The following is a 21,566-nucleotide window of genomic DNA, read 5'->3' as shown; positions in this document are numbered from 1 at the left end:
TATACTCATATCATATTTCAACTTCTATAAACAACTGCAGAAACTGTATCATATGACTTTTCATTGTAGGACTGGAATTACAAGATGTGTGTGCAGCTTTCTAATATTTATTTGCTGGATGTACCAAACCACACCAAATGTGACATTTTTGATGGGAGTATGGATGAGGTCATTCTTGTACACGGAACTGTTCTAGATTGTCAACTAGGGCAGCGTTACTATGCGCCATTTCTTTTACCTAAAACCTGCCATCAGGTAAGGATGTTTGCCCTCTAACTAATTCATAGTATATCTTCAGAACTGGAAAGAGGGGAAAAAAGAGGAAAAGAGTAGTCTTTGGTGTTTCCAAGTATTTTTTAAAACAAAACAAAATGGTCACCAGAGCTGTTCTATTTTAGTGTTACATTGGGACAGTTGTTGGCTTGTACGGAATGAAATAAATAAAATTAATAAATAAACAAACACACACACACCAAAATAAAAAAATTCCTTCCTGTAGCACCTTAAAGACCAACTAAGTTAGTTCTTGGTATAAGCTTTCGTGTGCATGCACACTTCTTCAGATACACAGATACCGTGTATCTGAAGAAGTGTGCATGCACACGAAAGCTTATACCAAGAACTAACTTAGTTGGTCTTTAAGGTGCTACAGGAAGGAATTTTTTTATTTTGACTATGGCAGACCAACACGGCTACCCATCTGTAACTGGAACACACACACCAATTTAGAAAACAGCTTGGATAAGGAACTTGTGTCACTGTTATCAGTTATATCATGGATATCTTTGAATGAATGTTCACAACATGTGTTAAACCACAATCCATAGATTGCCTCTCATTGCAACATTAACAGCATGCAGGTAAGCAAGTTTCTGCAACCGCATCCTTAGCTGTTTCTGGTACATAGAAATGTGCTTCCTGCCACTTGATAGTAGCCACAGCTACTTTGTAGTGTGTTCTAGGGTTTGAATCTGCATGCAAAAATGCATGCTGTTGTAAACATAGTTAGATTGGGGGCATAATGTTTTCTGTGATTTTCTAAAATATAAGGCAAAGGTAAAGGACCCCTGACAGTTAAGTCCAGTCACAAATGACTCTGGGGTTGCAGTGCTCATCTCACTTTACTGGCCGAGGGAGCCGGCGTTTGTCCGCAGACAGTTTTCCAGGTCATGTGGCCAGCATGACTAAGCCGCATCTGGCGAACCAGAGCAGTGCACGGAAATGCTGTTTACCTTCCCGCCGGAGCGGTACCTATTTATCAACTTGCACTTTTTGGCGTGCTTTTGAGCTGCTAGGTGGGCAGGAGCAGGGACCGAGCAACGGGGGCTCACCCTGTCACGGGGATTCAAACCACTGACCTTCTGATCAGCAAGCCCAAGAGGCTGAGTTGTTTAGACCACAGCGACACCTTGTCTCTAAAACACAGCAGTGGTATTTCCTGAAGGGAAAACATCTGGACCCCACAACTTGAAAACTATTGCACACAAAAATTAACAGCTGTACATGTATTTGTCTTGGAAGACAATAAAATTTGTAAGAAAAGAAAAAACCATTTCACACCCGAAATTAAAATCCCTAGACCTTCTCCACCTTTATTAATGCAGGTTTTCTACTGCTGGGGAAATTAATAGATGTGAAAATGCCAAAGCCTATTTCAAAGTGGAAATTTTTTGAATTTGTTTCTGAGATGTTATGTGTCATTTATTGAGTTGAGGGCTTCTCTCCTGTCATGCCCCTCAGTTCTGGTTTGTGACTGCTGAGCACATCTCAGCCATTTTATTTCCAGGAACAGCCATGAGAAGATTGTTGCTGTGCCTTTCCCTGGCAACTGGAGGGATAGCATCAGTCAGGGAAGCTTGTGTGACAAAAATTTTACTTATCCACACACAAGAGGAAGTCATTAGCAGATTCAGAGGAAACTCAGGGTTTACAGAAGTACAAAAAAGGCTTTAGACCAAAATCCTAATTGGGGAAAAATAATAAAATCATTCATGAGAGTCGGGGGTACAAGGGTGGGATATCATGCTACTGTGTCTTGAGAAAATGTAGTAAGAAAGTATTTGGAAATATTAAGCCCAAACATGCCTCTTGATAATTTTGTGTGTTGAGAGGGTGAGTTGTGGCTCTCCTTATTGAGTATTATTAAAATTAAATGCCTGGATGAGGTGTTGTTCCATCTTTGTATTAAGCTCAGATGAATTAATTTCAAAAATAACGATTACCATGGCAATATTCTAGGTACAAGGCACTGCATCATCAACAAAACTGCTGGTTGTACGAAGTTCAGAGCAAGGAGCACGAAAGAACCCTGCAGCATCCTCAAGCAGCACTGACGGGCACTATCATTCATCTCGGCGACCTGGTATGAAACTCAAACTCTCAGCCATGCTGGAAGGGGAGAATGGAGCAGGGAGGGAGGACATAAAATTGGCAGTACTCATCATAGGAGTTGCATGGGTGATAGGAGGAGGAATTGGCCAGAATTGCCTCCCCCCCTCTAGCGTGCCTCCTCTGTTGGATCTCAGTTCCTTTCACGAATGAAAGAAGCATGTCCATTCTAGATGGGACACACTGGATTCAGCCACAATAAACAGGATAGTTAAAGTCTTCTTACAGGGATTTAATTTCCAGTGAAAATTTAAAATAACAGGCGAATGTAAACAAGATAAATTTGAAAAGTTCTGTATTTTAATATTGTATAGGGTTTTTTCTAATTCCCCAAAATTCACGCAAGTTTTAAAGCCCTTTAAACTTTACAGCTGCCTTGGGACATGTTTTTGGAATGAATCTTTCCAGTCCAAGTACAATAAACTCTGATTTGGTAAGTATAAGTGTATATTAAATGTAAACCAAATTTGATTCTTACACCTTCAGTGTTGCTCCAAACCAAATAAGGATTTGGAGTTGCTTGCATGAAAGGCTCCTGTTTCCGTTCTTCCCCTTTTTCTTTCTTGCCTTCTATACCTGTAGGGGCATATGATATTATTTTTAATACAGCAGTCTCATGCAAGAGCAGTTCGGCGGAAAAGAAAGGGAGGGGCAAGGCAGCAGCAAGATGCATTTGTGTACCAGCAGAGGCACACCAGGGAGTACATTGCAAAGCTAATGTAGGCTCATTCCTTTAGTTAGAAGAACAGTGGGATAGAGGCAAGTTGAAATGTTTAATTCAGAGCAGGGTACTTTCTGGACACAATGTCAACATTTAACACACAATTCATTTGAGATAATAAATACATGAAATACCACATTTAGGAGGCAGGCATTCAAACTGTAAACTACTGCAGTGCTTGCTTATGCAAAGGGAATTCAAACCAGCGTGTTAAATTACTAAGACAATTGCTTATTTGTAATGGCAACTAGCAAAATTGAAATACTAGGTTTCTGTAATGCAGGATGTGTAAACTTAAATAATTGAGCCTGCAATGCTATATGATGAATCTGTGCCCTCAGTGTCACTGGAGTGCAACTCTTGTTATCCCTGAGCATTAGCTGTGCTACCTGGGTCTAACAGGCGTTGGGAGTCCAACATCATCTAGGCAGCCACAAGTTTCCCTCTTCTATACTCCTGTACCTAGGAGTAAGACCCACTGAACTCAGTGTGACTTACTCCACAGTATAAATGCAGGCATAAAAATTTCATAAAGTGGAATAATGCAAAATATTCTTTGGGTTCTTAGTGACCAAAGTATCTAAAGCCCGCTAGTGTAGCACAGTTCTCTTTTTTGGGCTGTTAATAGGAAGCCTTCCATAAAATGAGACTGCCATCAACTGAATAGGTTGGACTAGATCAGAGGTAGTCAGCCTTTTTATACCTACTGCCCACTAACGCATCTTTATTGATGGTAAAATTTCCTTACCACCCACCAATGCTGCAGTAACATGTGCCATAGAACCCCCTACCGCCCACCTGGAATCCTGAAACACCCAGTAGTGGGCAGTAGGGACCAGGTTGACTACCCCTGGACTAGATGATCCTTGGGTCCCTTTCAACTCTACAAGTCTCTGATTCCACCATCTGCTTTCCTGATAAAACTACATAAGTAGCTGCAGTATGTTCCATCCTTGAGTTTTAGATATGTAGGGGGGAAACAAGAGAGACTGATTCAAAAGGTCCTGGTTTATCAACAATGTGATAATTGATCAGTTTCAAATCTTTCATTTGGGTATATAAAAAAAGTCACACCTACTTAAATCTGATGGATCTCACTTCACTACCAGGTGACTAGTCTGAAAATAAACAAGTGTCTAGTAATCTAGTAATTGTAATAATTCATTTATTAAATTAGATGTTTATTATACTGTATGGAAAATGTAGCTGAGACATATGACCATGTAATTTTCTCTTTTACAGGAGTATACATATTTAAGCTCAAAAAACCCCCAAGGGAAAAAATAATGAGAAACACATGTCATGTTACAGCATCAGAGAGCAAGGATATGAGGTTTTGTAGAGAAACAAGCTCAAGTGTTAAATATCAGCTTGCTGATGGAGCCAGGTTTTTTTTATTAGTTAGCCTTTGTTCTGTGAAAGGTTTAAAGTTATACAAAATTTGGCTTAGACGCAAGTGCTGGCAAAACAGCACTGTCCATGTATGCACACTAATCTAGACTGTTCAAACTGTTTTTAGTTTATCTGATCTTATTTCAGCTGTTGTAATTTGTGTAATAAATTTTGAACTAATTTATGCCTCAATAGAATTCAGACGAACACAGCAATAACAATGCCCATTGATACTGTTTTCAGAATTATTTTACCTTTTGATACATGCACAGGTCTGTTTACAGCCACTGATGCTGGGCTCGTGAACAGTTACAAAGTCACATTGTCTACAACCACCACAAATATCCTTGGAGCAGATTGCTTTTTAAAGGAGTTAATAAAGTAAAATATACATCACTTGAAAGTGTTTTCAGAAGGTAAACAATCTCTCTGAGAGAGGGAGGTATTTCGTGCCACTACATATCATGTGGAATGAAAGCAAAAGGAAGCCATGCTCACTCCATGGGAGGGGGGAAGGCGTGCTCCTTTTAGGTACATCAGGATTCGGTAGTCATGAATTAACAGAAGAAACTTTTTTTTAACAAGATGCATCCTGTAATTTAATTTTAAAAAGATACTTTTAATCAACTCTGAAGGATAAACCATTAGCACACGTTATCTCTCTGTTGTGCACACATGCACTAAAAAGATCCCAAGTAATCCGTTAAGTGGACTTTGTTGATCCTATAAATCTTTATTTGAAAGTAAATTCCACTGAGTTTAGGATTGTTACCTTAGACTTGCATCCTGAAAAGTATGAGCTGAATTCAATTCTAGCTTACTCCAACACTTTGAAAGGAACATACTGAAATGGAAAAAGTTTTTGTTTATGTTTTATATAGCAAAAAGGGGCCTGTTCACTTACTACTCAGTGGGAAATTAAAATTAAAATTTGGAGATACTTAATCCTGCTCGTCACTTCGCAAAGTTTATCGCCTGAAAACTTTGGTGTAATTACCTGGGGATGCAGCTGCAACTAGTAAACATTTTCACTTTGCAAACATTTACAAGTTGGAGAACAATTTAGCAGAGTGGGAATACACCACACCTTTGTTGAAGAAATCCACTGTGGCATACAAGGTGCCAATACTCATAACCAAATGAATTCCAGTTTCTTTGAAAAAAGCAAAGATGCTATGAGCATGAAAGCATTGGTTTTAAACTGCTCTCTTTCTACTGTAAATAGAACATGGGAACTACCAGTGAGCTGGAACTGACAGCATCCACTTTTGTTTTGTAGTAGGTAAGCAGCAGCATGCTTCCTGTTTTGCTACTTGATGTAGAAGATCCCTCCGATATAGCGAAATGTTTATTTGAAATGCAGGTGGGAACACTTTACATGAACACTGCATTTTGAAAATCTAAAAATAAGGGAAGAATAAAATGAAGTACCAGTATACATTTGTCTTTATTTCTGTATGCAATGTAGTATTAGGCACATAGCTTGGGACACTTTCTAAAATAAGTCATTGGCCATTGTTTAGAGTATCCTTTTGGCTTTTAAATACTGGTCAGGAAAACAAATGATGTAAAAATAAATGACTAACTTTCTATGAAAAGAAATAAAAATGGATTTGCATCTAAAAGTGCAAGAGGTGAAGTACTTTAACCCTTTCACCAGACAATGTGGCAATATACATTATATTGCTTGTTTGAGAAGGCGGTTGGAATTTTATGACATAGAAAATTATAAATTACAATTAGTTTCCATAATCACTATATATATATACACAAGCCAGTTATGAAAAAAAACTGGTTTAAAACTTACAAATGAAAAACTTCACACAGATCAAAACAGTGAAAGTATAACAATTAACATGCTCAAGTGTCCAATTTTGATATTTCAAAGATATGCCTTTAAAACACATGAACTGTAATTACATGAGCAGCATGGGCATTTCATTATATTTAGTTGATTTGTCAAAAGGATTACAGTGTTTTAAATATGAAGATTGTTCCAAAAATGTTTAATTTTATAATGCTCTGAATTTAAAGTACATCTTGGTGAATGGGTTAAAAAAGGTGAATCACTTAAAATACACAACAAGCCATGTGCACTTCAAAAATATTCTAGTGTTTCACCTGTAAGGTATTGTTTCAAGCAAACAAAGACTTAACAGAACGTATGGCTTTACAATAACATCAATTTGTCAACTAAATTGTAGCAATAAATACTTAAAATCTCTACCCATAGACTTACATTTTGATCTGGTTTAAACAATACAGAAAACAATTACCAATTGAAAATCTGCTGTAAAATGTTGAACACCAAAATTCTTTTAAAATCATTTTTGAAAATCTAAAACCAAAACATTTAAAGGGCACTGCAGATGAACAATTCTTTGCCAAACTGAAAGAAACATGGACTTCAGATATTTTTAGGGTGAAATATTATGAAAACTGCTAAATACTTTGGTCACTAATTGTCAAATAGTTATGCCTCAAATACATTAGATTTGTGTATTCACTTTTTTATAAAACTATTCTTACAGCCATTTTAACTATAGTATCACTACTTTTGTTACTAGGGTGGCAAGATCTTATTTCACAGGCCACCCATCATTTAGAACAATACAATTATAAACATACGCAAAAATTTCTTGGTATTTCTCAATGTGCAATTTTTACACTTATGAATTTCTGTACAATGTCTTAAAATCTAGAATATAAATGTTGCTGGTCCTGATCCCTTGCGAAATTAGTGCAGCATTGACTGGCTCCAAAATTACTCTAGATGAAATCCTCAAGAGACATAAATCCTTGCATATCAGTTCATATTCTTCAGCCAACAGCAGTCAATATCACATATCATACAGGGCCATTAACGGATGCTTCTGCTAGAAGAGCTTGTTGATCAGTCCTAAGAAGTTAAAAAATGTGGAACCAAGTATTAACACAGTGCACCTTTATATTAATTTAAAAATGCAAAATGAGGAAACAGATAAAAATTGTGATGCTTGGAGCCCTGCTGCCTCTTTCCCTGAGCATGTACAAAGCAGCTCTTTTTGCACACTTGCCTATCCCTCCTATGGCCATTTCGGGGCAGTGAGTACTGGCACTTCTTTTTCCCCTAGAAAAAAAGCACTGGGTAACACTTTGCTTTTCTAGCACCACGATCCTGAATTACTTGATTCAAGAAATACTGTGGAATATGAGAACAGAAAAATGGGAGGAACCACTTTTGAAAGCTATTGAGAGAGCTATTTGAGAGCCGGTGTAGGAATTTAAGGAAGGTGATCACATCAGATACTCCAAACCAGAGCTTTCCAAACTGTGTCACAACACGTTAGTTGCAGTGTGTAGGTATGTCATGCAAACGCTTCCTGCACTACTACTGGGGCTGGAAAGGGGTTAGTTTAACCTCTGGTTACAAAACGATGCATGTCTAAAAACTGCCACCAACATGAAAAGTTGGGAAAGCTCTGCTCTAAACTATGAAATGAAAATATTTTGGCAGTGCTCTAAGGAAGCTTTACATGAGACAAGGGTTGTATTTAACTTTAGTCCTACTCAAAGCCACTGAAGTTAATAGACCTACCTTAGGTTCATTAAGTTCAGTGGGTCTACTCTGAGAAGCACTAGCAAGGGATACAGCCCAAAGTGGGGAGCAGTAAGAGAGACATCAATGGAATCATCCTTTAGGCCTGCTTATAGGCTCAGATGGTCATGTTATAAGACAAAAGGAGTTGGCCGAGGCAACTCAGTTACATTTATGTGGGCCTTACAAATATTTGAGTACGGGTGCTCACAAAACAGTGCTTCTGCTTAAATGTTTGCAAGCAGGAGAAAGGCAAGCAGGGGCATTTCCCTGCTGTGACCTGGGGCCATGCTCACCTTCATCCTTTGAGAGTGGCCAATTCCTTTTTCAAAGCACATTAACACACCTTGGGGGGGGGGGAGGCAACCAATTCTTGAGTATCTCCCATCCCTGACAGGAGGAAGAAATCTCAACAGAGTCTGGAGAATAGCACCAGCATCTGTCTCCTTCCCATCCCTCTTAGTTACAGGGCCCCAGGAAGGCAGTGGCAGAGGGCTCTTTGCAAACCTCCAGGTATGAACAGAGATACAAAACTCCCAGAAATGTTGACACCAAGGAGAAGAGAGTTTTTCCCATTAAAAAACAGAAATTTGGGGAGAACTTTTTGTCTCTCCCAGTCTTCCTGTGCCAACCAGACAAAGCACTCATTTCCATAAAAAGAACAGGAGTGGAGAAGAGACCATGATTCAGTGAATGTTAACCTGAAGTTTAATCAGCATCTTTCAAAGCTACCATTACAATCATACCTTGGGTCGAATGTGCTTCGGGATGAGCGCGTTCGAGTTGTGCTCCACGGCAACCTGGAAGTAACGGAGTGCGTTACTTCCGGGTTTCGCCGCTTGCGCATGCGCAGACACTCAAAATGACGTCACGCACATGTGCAGAAGCACCGCAACATGAGACACGCAGACACGGGCTATGTTTGCTTCTAGATGTGAACGGGGCTCCGGAACGCGTTCACATCTAGAGGTACCACTGTATCAGTTTCTGCTTCTTTGTATCTGTCATATATATCATGGACTTCTGAAAGGTAGAGTACAAGTACATGACTACTTCCACCCAACACAACAGTTTTTCATCCATAAAGGTTTTTCTTCGATTGTTAAATAAAAGCTATAAGGTTCTTGGGACTGTGGTCCACATATTCTTCCTTCTCCGCTTTTAAATATATTTTTATTGCAATTTGCCTTTGGTTGAAATGGATGGTCTGAATTTTTACTGTTTAAAACACTGTAATAGTGCTTTATTATAATTGCCTTATGCTGCTTTTAGGTTTAAAATTTTGGATACGGTACTAATTTTTAGAAATGCTTGTGTGATACCAAATAAGCTGCCTTTGGTTTTTTTGGCAAGGCAGAATACATATCCTTAAATAAATCCTTCATTCCAATGGTAAAAGAAACCACACTGTGAAAGGAATATGGCAATAAAGAGCTACCTCTGTTCTAGACTGCTGCTAGCAGGCTGCGGAGTGACAGGATTTTCTTCTGCAGCTTCTGTGTTCTCCACCACCACGTATTTACAAGAAGCATCTTGCGAGGTAGACAATTTTCCTTCCTCACTAAAGAAACAGGTTACAGTTTTATTTGTGCCTTCAACATTTGATATCATCATGCATTAGTGGGAGGCTTAGGTAGAAAGGGTCCAGAGGTCACATGCAAGTAGAATTTTAGAAATATGATTGAAACATGGAAAACAAGCACAAGGTTGTGGATTCTGGTCACATTCATCATTGGCATCAGTTTATGTTCACTTAAAAGGGAACTGGACTGGAAAAAATGCAGGATGTAAGATTACAGAGTAGTAAAAAGAGGAATAAAGAATGTACATGGTGCCCAAAATGGAGGGGAAAAAAAACATTCATTATCCTTTACATACCGATAGGATTTCAACACTCTGAAGCCAAAAGTGAGGGGGAGGAGGGGAAAGAACAGAAAAGGAATGTAAAAAAAGACCATTAAGAAACTCCTAGAAAAAATAGCCTTTGGATTAAGCCCTATTTATGCAGCAGCCAAAAAAGTCATGGTTCATTATGTGAGTCTTCTAAAGTGTGAGCCCAAACTTGCAGTCTGAAGTGGTACAATCTGGACTCAATATTTCTTCCCCTACCCACTTGTTTGTACTAGGGCTCATTCTAGATTAGAAACTGTTTGTGAGCAGATACATAAGCAGTATAGAATAAATTGTTCTCAGCTTCCAAAAGAAAAGAATAGAGTACAACTTTTGAAAAAAAGGATAAAATATATAAGTGGATATCAAATCCTTTCCCAGTCCCCACTCACTTTTTTTTTGGGGGGGGGGAGAAGCGTAATTCTCACGTGTGCACTCTTTATAACTTAATATATACCCATGTATCTTCAGGTATTTGTACTTTAGTACAAAATACTATAATGAAGCAGCCCTTAAATAAATAAAAGAGCAGAACACAGAACAGCAGCAAAGTGGGATGCTGACAGAATATAAATAAATAGCTTAGCTAAGCAAATCATTAATTTGCACAACTGTACATTCAGCTATAGATTCAGATTTATGGCAAAACAAGATGGCATTCATGATTAATGCAAACATGAATATAAGAACATTCAACTGACCTTGAATGTTCCTTATCATTGTTGGATGAAGGGGATCCAGACTGGCATGGGCTCCTACAACTTACCCTTCAGGGAAGGCTTATGGAAATTAAGCAAACTTTGTCCCTTTCATACAGAGAAAGCTCAGTTTGAGACATGGTGAACCTGACAGAGTCAAACCTTTGAATTTTAAAAGAAACAGTGTAAAACTACACAGGTGGGCAAACTAAGGCCTGGGGGCCGAATCTGGCCCAATCACATTCTAAATGCGGCCTGCGGACAGTCCGGGAATCAGCGTGGTTTTACATGAGTAGAATGTGTCCTTTTATTTAAAATGCATCTCTGGGTTATTTGTGGGGCATAGGAATTCGTTCATTTTTTCCTCCAAAATATAGTCCGGCCCACCACATGGTCTGAGGCCCACGGCTGAACAAGTTTGCTGACCCTTGAACTAGAACATAGAAGCCAATATGTAATGCTAAAACAGAGAAGGAAGAATGTATAAAACTGCCTTATACTGAGTCAGACCACTGGCGCATCTAGCTGAGTACTGTCTTCACTGATCGGCAACCTCTCCCCAGGGTTTTGGACAAGGGCTTTGCCAGTCTTGTGAAGAGCGGCCAGGGATTGAACTTGAGACCTTCTGCATCAAAAGCATGTGTTTTACCAATGAGCTATATCCCTTCCCCAAGAAAAGAGTCAGGACAGGACAGACATAAAGTCATCCCCAGGACTCAAACGACTCTCAAGGGGACAACCAAAGGACAAGCCCATCCTTAAGCAGCATTCATGGACAGTCCAATACTCCTTGATGGGTGGGGTTGAAGTATGCACACAGAAGTACCAAGTGTACAGAAGAGCATGTCTTGCTGAAGAACCATCAGCAGAAATTTCGTAAGGGAAGTCCTGTCTAGTTTAAGTTTTTGAGTTCTTTGAGAATGTGTCAGTTATCATATGGATAGGGGGGGTCCAGTAAACTGAGCTAGTCCACATGCCACACTAAGCCACGGTTTTAGACCTTGGCTTAATTGTGACCAACTCTTCCTCCTAAAACAGGTGCCATTTGGAGCACAAACAAGCTACAGTATGGATGCAGCTCCCAAAATATCAATCTAAAGTGGATGAATAGGCGACAAAGTGATCCACAATGGGAAAGAAAATCATAATTCACATATATTTACAGGGTCTGAAGTGGCAGTGACCCAAACAGCAAAGAGATCTTGGTGCCACTAGTGGCTAACTTGATGAGAATGCTGAGGTCATATAGAACAGCTTAATCCACTCCTTGTCATCTTGGTGTCAATTTCTGTTCTTCAGGACAGCAGGAGACACTTTCCTTTTTTTCTGAGCACTTATCCCACCTGCATAAGAAAGTGAATGCCACACCAAAGCCGCCAAGCTGCAGGAGTGGGGGAAGCCACAAAAAGGACTGAGAAGCGATGCAAGTGCACCCCCTAAGGTGAGATGTGCTGGAGGTCAAATTCCTCAAACAGCTGGAGGTATAGGCTCTCAAGCCTAAGCACCCATGTTGCTCTGTGTTGCTTCAAAAGGAAATCGTACTCACTTGAACGGTGCCAGATTAAACCCTGTGGAGGTCCCTAGGTAGTTGAAACCTTGGGGGGGCCGTCATGTGAATGCTCTAGTGGGATGACATTGAACTAGGGAAGATTGATTGTAACTTTCTTTCTAGATCAAATCAGTATTATTTTGATCCACTGTCACGGGGCCCTAAAAAGCATGGGGCCCTTAAGCCAGTGCCTACTCTGCCTATTTGGTAATCCTGCACTGCACTTGAACTTAGCCAAGTAATTGTTTGAAAATGTTGTCATGGTGCTAAAATTCCTGTCAGAAAATTGAATCAAATTTGAAATGTAGAGCAACACCAAAAAAAGGTGTTGTGTCTTAGAGAAGCAACTAGGAGGGGTCACTTCCACAAAAGGAACAATGCTTGCTTAATTTTCAGAAGCCCTGCCTCAAGAACAAATTGTAGTTAATTATTTACCTATCTCACCATTCATAAACCCATCCTATATCTGACACACATTTATATGAACACACACACCCTGCCATCAGGTTCAGCCAACTCTTCAAATAAACAATGAGCAAGAACAGTAAATAAGCCCCCACAGAAAGCTTGTGCAAAAAGGTGCATCTTTAATCAGCACCAAATAATACACCATCATGTTCCTCAGAAGGGAGATCATACCAGATTGGACACCAACACTGAGAAAGCTCTAGCATCTGGACATCCTTCTCCAACAATAAAGGAAAATAAAGTGGCTGTGTAACAGGATGAAAGGATTTTGCCAGTGAAAACCTACTAAAAGTGCAATTGCCAATATGAGCAGCTTATTTTGATAGAAGAGAATATGCTAAAGGACAAAACTGTACTGGCCAGAAGACAAACTAGCAAGGATAGCTTGGGAGACTAGTCAACCCCGTGCGGCGGGGGTTCCATTTTAAGAACAACAATTTTTGGGAAGTGTTTTAGGGTCAGCCCCGTCACTCTATGTTCCACTAAGATGCATAATATTTGCACACAACTTTAAAATGGTGGTGGTATCCTTTTTCTAAAGCAACAAATAATTCAGATATGGAACTGGATTCTGTGACCAGGCTTTGTTAGTGATAAATTTTATTTAGTAAATGTATGCCCTTTCTTTCTTTTAAAATGCTCGCTGTGCCTTACAACATAATTAGAACATTAGGGAAAAAATAAGAAATAAAAAAGCAACAGACAAATTTAAGAGATAGAAGATGCAGGATCCAGCAGCTAATATGTCAGAAGTTTAGAATTTCTAAAAAAATAAAACAAAACAAAAAAAAACCTCCCCCCAAAAAATCTGGTCACTGAAATTCACAAAACAAAGGTATATGCTAAAAGATTACACCTGGTGGCTACAATCAAATCACACTTAAAATCTTTAATTTTGTTGTAGGAAGTTCCCTGTTTTGCCATGGATTTGTTTTTAAATGCTTTTAAAATGAAAGATGGCATGTCAGGCCAACATTAAAAAAATTAAAATGATCAAAACCCATGCTCTGAATCAAGCCATAGTGTTCTCTTACCTTTTGAAGACAGCAGTTTCAGTTTTAGCATCTACAGTAAGGCTAAGGGTCTCCTTCATACTGCCATTCATTACTGTTTCAGTCACCTTGTCTGCATTTTCTACATCATCCTCTCCATCAGAACCAGCCTCCATTGCAATGCTTCCTGTAGCTGTAAATACAAATTTGAACAGCTGAAAAGGCTTCAGGAGCTAATACTGATTTTTATTCTGGAACAATGTATTTTTTGCCATTTTTACAATTGTTCATTATCACAAAATAGAAACACAACCGTTTAGATAATAAACGGTGCATAACAGTGTGTTTAATTTTCTATATTAACATCCCCACCTCCATTTTCTAGTCTATTTGGCAATTTGGATAACTTACAATAGCTAGCTAATCACATTTGAAGCCACATCAGAGGGTTTTAATACCTCTTATATATCCATCAGTCATATAATTTGGAAGACATTCAGTGGCATAGTTTCAATTTCCTTTATTTTAGAAAGCAAGACATGCTTATCCTATTTACACAATTGATGTGTTTGTACATCATGAAAAACCATAGTTTATTCTGATGTGCATAAGCCACAGAGCCTTTTCCCTCCACACATAGCTGGGATGATGATGTAATTTTTACTATTTATTTTTTTACTTCTTTCAGTTATTTGCCATTTGTCCTGTTGGCTAGCATTATAAACTGATTAACACTAACACTGGTCTGTTTCAAACTTGGCTTGTTTAAACTAGGCATATGGCAATCAGCAGTTAATTACAACTAAAAGCTCCCAAAATTCTTCCAGCCACACAGGAGGAGCAAACACATGAACCAGAGGCTCACTGTGATTTGTGCAAGTAATGATAAACAATGGAGTATCAAATGCATATACAGCCATATGTGTGTCTGAATTATTTAAGTGCTCTTACCTTCTGGTTGCGTTGCAAGTGCTACATTTGCACTCAGAGGATCCATGGGCTCTGTGCTGGTTTCCATCTCTACGGGTGAATTACTTCTTAAGGAATCTTTTGGACTTTGAAAGAAAACGAAAGCTTTGATGAATTCCATTTTTAGTGTTTATCAAAATAAGTATGTTGGAACTATATTTTAGATTGGTGAAGCAGTCTGCCCATTCTACATCATGTGAGTAGATGCCTCAACATTTTGTGCTGACAATTTGAGAGTTCTAGAAAACATTCATGTGCAATCAAAAGGGAATAAAAGGAAATGGAAATATGAGTTTGTGTCTACTTGAAAGCTAAATATTCATTTATAATTTCAACTCTCCCTGTTGTAATTAGGATATGAAGGGAAAAGACTGCAACGTGAGCAGAGAACCTAAATTATTTGACTTCTACATATTGCAATCACAGAAACATAGAAATAGCTGGAGAGCTGAAAAAAGCACCATGTTACAGAGGAGAAGATACTGCAGGTGGTGCTGCGACCAAAAATAAAGTAATTCTGTCCTTTTGGTGAGCGGTTGACAAAAGAAAATGTTTTCACTTCCCATATATTTGCTTTGGGGCTGCTGACTTGAGTACTCTATAGCCATTCTCAAATGTCAGAACAGAACAAGTAGAACCAGGTGAGGAGACAACATTTCTGCACTTATGTCTCCCCTTGGCCACCCCACAGTTCTCCCTATAGCTCTCCTGTCAATTCAGAGATACATAAAAACATTTTGGCTTCCCGTAATAAAATTAACCTGCAGCTTTAAAAAGGCTCTCTGGGAGTGAATCTTTTCAATTCAAGATCTCCTTAAAACCAAATCCCTACACTCACAGACTCAGAACTCCCTCAATTTTCAGCTTAGCTCATGAAAAGAGTATCAGCGCTTTGACTCAAACTTAAATTCCATTTGATTCACAAGACCTGAAGCAACACAGTACTTTCCTACCTTAGTGAAGATGTGAACTCTGAAAAGGAGGCCCAGCCAGTTTCTTTTGCTGGCATTGGCTCTTCTGTGCTCCAAACGTCAGACCCAACAGAATCCAGATTCGTACCATGTGTTGTTTCCATAGGAACATCAAAGTTAGCTGACCAGTTAGGTGCTGGAAAGATTGATACATTTATCATTTTTAAAAAAGCAAAAAACTAAGAAAGCAAAAAAACTGCCATAGGACTAGGACTTAAAATATTAGATTAAAACAGATTTGGGAATTCCTTGGGCAACTTAAAACAATGCACACCTCATTAAGGAACATATATGATTTCAAAAGTACAATATTAGAATATTCCACTCCAAAACCGTCTGGATTTTGGATTTCTCCAATCCTAGTAACCCTCAGTCCTCCAAAATATGTTTCCTATTCCAAAGGTTTGTCTGAATGTTTCCTTTATCGCAAGGCAGAATGATCCTAAGGTTTAACTGGTTCAACAAATATTTGAGGCTTTGATTCAGACTTGCCTTGTTTCAACCCCAAAGCTTTAGTCACACATCTGTGCTCAACACTGGCATTTTAATTGCCACCGTGTGTTTGATATACTATTGCTTATGTGGTCAATTTATCCCAAAACAAAGAAGGGACGTTCTAACCACTGAGTTCTGTCTCACTTTTGAGTGTTTCTGGACAACCTGTTTTTTGATCATTCATCCTGATTTGTCTTGCAGGGAAATTAGACAATGTTGGCTGTTTAATGAGCATTCACTCTGATTTGTTTGTTGGGGGGAAGGTTAAGATGACATTGCATCAAAGAATGTGTTATTCCCACACTTTCCATTGCATTACCCTATCACTTTTCTTACTTCGAAAAGTTTGATGTTTTGGGGAAGCAGGCTCCAATAAACTTTAATTGCACAAGCAGAGTTTACTGGTATGCGAAGGAATCTCACTTGAAAATAACGGCAGTCTGGAAGTGCCCTTGCTTAATAGAATTATGCTTGTCTGAGATTTCCACTTCCAGTATCTTAAAGTGAGCAAGAAGCAGTGGCATAAAAACTACCTACCCTCATTCAAATCTACTTCCATCTTGTCTTCTGTATTGGTGCTTGACTCGAACAAGTCCTGCTTTGTTCCATCCTCTTCTTCAGAATCTGTACTCTCCTCACTGTCTGTACTGCCTGAGCTTTTTTTCAAAACAAAACAAAACAAGAAGAACAGACACATACAGAAATATTATTTCTACCACCCAAGAGGGGTTTGGGTTTGTTTGTTTTTTTTTGCCATTTTTTGCCTTGATGACACAAAAGACAACCACAGAATCTAAACTTTCCCACTGTTAATGGCAAAATTCCTACCAAACAAAACAATCTCTAGTTGGGATGTAACACTAAGCCAGGGATCATGGCTGTTGCTGGCTAGAGGGGAGAAATGAAACTGGATCAATCTTTGCATTCTGACAAAACATTAATTATGGTTTACTGTGACATGTGAATTAGGTCACTTGCATCACCTAATTCAGGTATCCTTGACCTTCTCAGACTCAGAACCCACTTTTAACCCAAACATGAATTCAAGGCCCTATTTCTTAATTTTTTACCATATATTTTCATGGTGGTAGTGCTCCTGTTGTGACCCACTTTGGATCAGGACACAAGCCTGACTTAACCAGCTGAAGACGTGCGATCTTATGAAGACAACAGTAGTGTAGGGATAAGAATATCATCCCAATTACTGCTGGAATGTAATATATTCATCTTTGCATTACTCTTCCTAAAAGCACCTGGCACAAGCTTACCAGTGCTGAAATAAGTAAATATATTAGCTTTTAGATTAGATTTAATTAGAGGCAAAACATCTTCCCTGCCATCTTAAAGTTACCTGGATCTTCTCTGAGATTCTGGTGCAAAAGCAATATGCTTCTCTTCCCAGATATCTTCTTCATCGGAACCACCATCATCAAACTGCTGTATTCTCTCCTTACAGCACGCCTCAAACAAAGCAATATTGCCCTAAACATAACAAAAAGCAAATAAATTACAAAGACTAAATTCACCACTCATGAACACTGAATATCACATTTAGGTGGCTAGTCATGATGTATGTTATGTTTTAAAAAACAAAAGCAACAACTCTGAAGTGCTACCCAACACAATTAATATTCAGATCCCAAACTGTAAAGAACAGATAGGCTTCTGGTAGAAAGTATTTTGTTCCATGTTTAAAGCAAAGTTCAGATAGCATCAGAATACTCTGCTGTTGTTCCTTAAATTTAGCATTAAAATTCTCAGAACATAATATCACCAGCTCATAGGTAGTTGACCACTTTAAACTGGTAGATTATGCCATGCTGGAGACTTCCTATGACCTCTCCTTCCAAAGAAATGGACAACCACTGTCTCACTCAATGAGTCCCCCCCCCAAAAAAAATCGCATTGGTATCAAGGATTGGTGCCAAGCTGAGTGAAAACAGCGTGGAAGACTTGCATATTGCTTCACTTCAACAAGTGCCCTCATCCTCTGGGAATGCAAGATCCCTCCCAGAGGACTCTGGGTTGATCTCATTCCCTGGGACGAGTACTTGCAAGGGAGAAGCAGCATATGTATTTTCTCTAGTCCTCACTGCAATTAGGAGATGGGGCAAGTTTTCCTCTGGAACACAAGGGAAGCCTCAAAGAACTTAAAACAGCTGACACTCCTGATCTGACAAGGAGAGTTCATAGCAGAGCCACAAAAAAGACCCAGCCTGTGGGCTGCCAGTTCACTGTCTCTGCCATAGCACATTAGCTACCTTTATTACTCTGGATGGGCATTCACTGTATCTGAAAACAATAGAACAAATGGGAAGTGACCAGAAAGTGACAAGAAAGAAGGGCTCCTAATGTTAATTAATAAAACTAAAAAGGGCCATGACTAATTCTGTCCCAAGATTAGGTCTCCAATAGTTTTACAGCATCTATCAAAGAAACCTACACAGAGCCATCCTGAGAATACCAAAGGACTTTCCATGAGTTAACCAGCCCCACTCTGGCAATGCATTCAATCACTTAACAGCTGGTGTACTTTGGATGCTGCTTCACCAACATGCCCCTAAATCTGCACCTGTTAAAACCATTTCTAGTCTCTTGTGAGGCTGAGGGACACAACTCCAGTCTTCTTGAAAGCTTATAAACAGGGTTGATAAATTCTGGCTGACCAATGAACTGACTAGTCAATGAACATGTGGTCGCTAGGATTCTGCCTCTCCCCCCCCCCAGTACAAGGTTCTGTCCCCAACTTGACGCCTTTGATATGCATACTGAGGTCAGATGCAACCCCATGCTCTTGCCAGAACCAAATGTGAAGCTGGGGAGCAGATGGTGGGGGACTAATTCCTAGAACTGCACTGTGACTCTGCTTCCAAGGTGCTGCAAGAAGCTTGGATGCACCACACCAAAAGCAGCTCCAGGTTTCTACCTCATCTTGCAGTTGGGGAGGGGGCGCAGAACATCTCTATAGTTATGCTGGGCTTCCTCTGAGCATGTTGAAAGTGCAACACAAGAGCAGGGCCAAGCCCAACTGTCTCCTTCAGCTCCAAGATTGGGTGGCAGAACACTCATCATGGTGACCAAAATTATGGACCCCTACCCATCAATGTTTCCTGATAAAAATGCTTGAATCACTGCAGTGTTAAGACAGAAAGCCACCAAAAAAAATCTCTTAAAATGTTCCTCTTTACAAACAATGCCACCAAAAAGGGCAGGGCCTCTCCACTCACACATAGAGAGAATGTGAACAAATAGCATCCACTTTGAATTTTACAATAGCTGCAAGAATATACTTACACTTTCATTTGTATTGAGGGTAAAATTGATGTCTGATACGCGATCAAAAGAAACACTGTGAACAAAGTACAAATTTATACACTAAAACAGAGAATAAATGGCATTCCACACAGACCCCTGAATTATTTCAGTTCACATCATTTTATAATCTCATGAAACTGATACATTCTTTTCTGCTACTAAACTTGTGAGGATTTTGACTGGTTACATCCAAAAAAGGAGCCAAGACCTCTGTCACAGGCTCACAGAGCTGAAGAAACAAACAAAAAAAGTATTGTGGAAAACAATCCTCACTACTAGTTACCTAAACTTACAGAGAACCATGCTAAAACTGCCGTCAAATCAAATATTCTAATCCAGAAACAGATTAAACGATGAAAAGATTTAAGGGTGCCCACCTTCTTTAAACAAAGTAATAAAGCACTTTAATTTGTCGGTTCCAGATACTTAAGCAGCACAGCGATAACTTACTGTATATTTGGCATGCAAAGGCATTCACTGTGGACTGCATCTCTCCCATTTACTCTGGGCAAAGACATGTGACCATATTTTTTTCTTTATGAAACTGCCCCCCCCAGCTGTCTTCTCCTCAGTTGCATTCCACGGATAACTTGTAGCAAAATCATTTGTAAACCTAACCCCATATAAATTCAGAAGAGTAGTAATCTAGTTCAATGGTGTGCATGCATGACAGAGTATGTACAGGTGAGGAAGTGGATTGCTTCCTATGCCGAACAAGAATGAAGCTTCACAGTAAGTAATCAATGTTCCATTCTCTTGCTTGGCATGAGAGACATCCACTGTGGGTGATGCTGGATGGGTTGGGTGGCTGTCTACTGCTTGTCAAAGACCACATGGCTGCTCAACAGATGTTGGGGGATGGGAACCTTGTTGGATAGAGCAGTATAGGGCCCAGATGCAAGGTGGAGTGGACAGATGTTTGGCTTCTCATGCTAATGGCTGTGTAGACTGATCTACCATACCAACGTACGGCCATTGTAAGTCCAAACAACACTGAACTAGACAGACCAATTGACTGACTTGGTTAAAGGCAGTTTACTATGACAAATGGTTACTACTGGAGAGAATTTACCAGCAATCCCTACTATTTCGTAGGGGTTCAGTACCAAGTTTTACATGTATACATGAAAACTGCATGTAGTTAAACTCTTGAAGCTGCCCTGAAACTAGCGGGTGGAAGGAGAGATAAAGAGCACCCACATACTCCCATAGCTGGTGCACCGAGTGGGCTTCCCCCAGCCAGCAAGGTCAAGAGCATAAAAGTTATTTTCATCCAAAGTCTGCTTGGGTTACCCAGCACAAAAAGAGCTTTTAAGCTAGTTCTCTGATTTGCTTGCTGGGCAAGGCCCATTCGATGCACCGGCTCTAGAAGGCCAGAGATGTTCATGTAAAATCTCGAGAGAACATCCCATGGCCTTCCAGAACTGGCATGCTGAGCAAGCAAGGTGGAGAGCTTGAACACATCTTTCACAAAGAAGACCTGGCATGAAAAGAGCTTTTAAGCTCTCTGCCTTGCTTGGGAATTGACTTGTGCAATTTCGGCCAACTGCATATAACTGAAAACATGCAAGTCAAATGTGCATAAGATGAAATAATTACTGTACATGCTCCACTATTTTAGCCACAGAAAGGGTCTGATCACCACCATTAGCTACTCTGGTCTTTGTAGAGTGATATACTGAGCCCAGGGTGGCATCTGCTATGAATTCTGGTGCTTGGATTATTAATGTTATTATTGGGAACATTCTATGAGAATCAGAAAATAGGGATTCTAAACTTCTCAACAAATTCTTATTGAAAAATGAAGATGCATTTAGTAGGATCTAAAGCAGGCCTTTGAGCAGCCTTTACCTGATCTACGGAGCTCTGGCTTTGTACAGATTGCATCACCAGATGTTAAAAATGATTCTCACTGGCTTGAATTATGCTGCTCTGCCATCTGGTGGCTGACTGAAAGCAATGCACCCATTACAGATGAGCAACATTGTTTTCTTGTCCCCCTTTAAACAGATTGTCCTTCTTTCTTTTGAGTTCGGTTTCCCCAGTGATCCAACGTGGTGGGTGCTCTGGTACAATTTTTCTATTCCACTCATCTCTGCCTTTGGCAAATGGGACTGATAGAACACACAGCGGACACTCCC

General features: G+C 39.6%; 2 protein-coding genes across 15 annotated transcripts in view; one reads left to right on the top strand and one right to left on the bottom strand.

Moving 5' to 3' along the window:
• Positions 1–5,425, top strand: part of LOC309514794 (solute carrier family 9 member C1-like) — a 68,431-nt gene extending 63,006 nt beyond the window's left edge. For 2 of the 5 annotated variants that reach the window (XM_082192055.1, XM_082192053.1), the window contains 2 exons: positions 70–255; positions 2,239–2,751. In XM_082192055.1, coding sequence (XP_082048181.1) covers positions 70–255; positions 2,239–2,541 — 489 coding nt within the window. In that variant the 3' untranslated portion in view covers positions 2,542–2,751. The other 3 variants (XM_082192054.1, XM_082192057.1, XM_082192056.1) reach the window with 3 other exon arrangements.
• A 504-nt stretch (positions 5,426–5,929) lies between these two features.
• PPP6R3 (protein phosphatase 6 regulatory subunit 3) overlaps positions 5,930–21,566 on the bottom strand; it is a 55,464-nt gene continuing 39,827 nt past the window's right edge. For 7 of the 10 annotated variants that reach the window (XM_082192135.1, XM_082192134.1, XM_082192132.1 and 4 more), the window contains 9 exons: positions 19,405–19,459; positions 17,462–17,592; positions 16,648–16,766; positions 15,598–15,751; positions 14,627–14,730; positions 13,718–13,868; positions 9,957–9,974; positions 9,517–9,639; positions 5,930–7,400 (listed from right to left, as the gene is read on the bottom strand). In XM_082192135.1, the coding sequence (XP_082048261.1) occupies positions 7,349–7,400; positions 9,517–9,639; positions 9,957–9,974; positions 13,718–13,868; positions 14,627–14,730; positions 15,598–15,751; positions 16,648–16,766; positions 17,462–17,592; positions 19,405–19,459 (907 nt within the window). In that variant the 3' untranslated portion in view covers positions 5,930–7,348. The remainder of the gene's footprint in view (positions 7,401–9,516; positions 9,640–9,956; positions 9,975–13,717; positions 13,869–14,626; positions 14,731–15,597; positions 15,752–16,647; positions 16,767–17,461; positions 17,593–19,404; positions 19,460–21,566) is intronic. The other 3 variants (XM_082192137.1, XM_082192140.1, XM_082192133.1) reach the window with 1 other exon arrangement.

The sequence above is a fragment of the Podarcis vaucheri genome (assembly GCF_965113315.1).
Source record: "Podarcis vaucheri genome assembly, chromosome: 1".
NCBI lineage: Eukaryota > Metazoa > Chordata > Lepidosauria > Squamata > Lacertidae > Podarcis > Podarcis vaucheri.
Note: the sequence above shows the minus strand (reverse complement) of the source record. Positions and strands in the feature narration are given on the sequence as shown.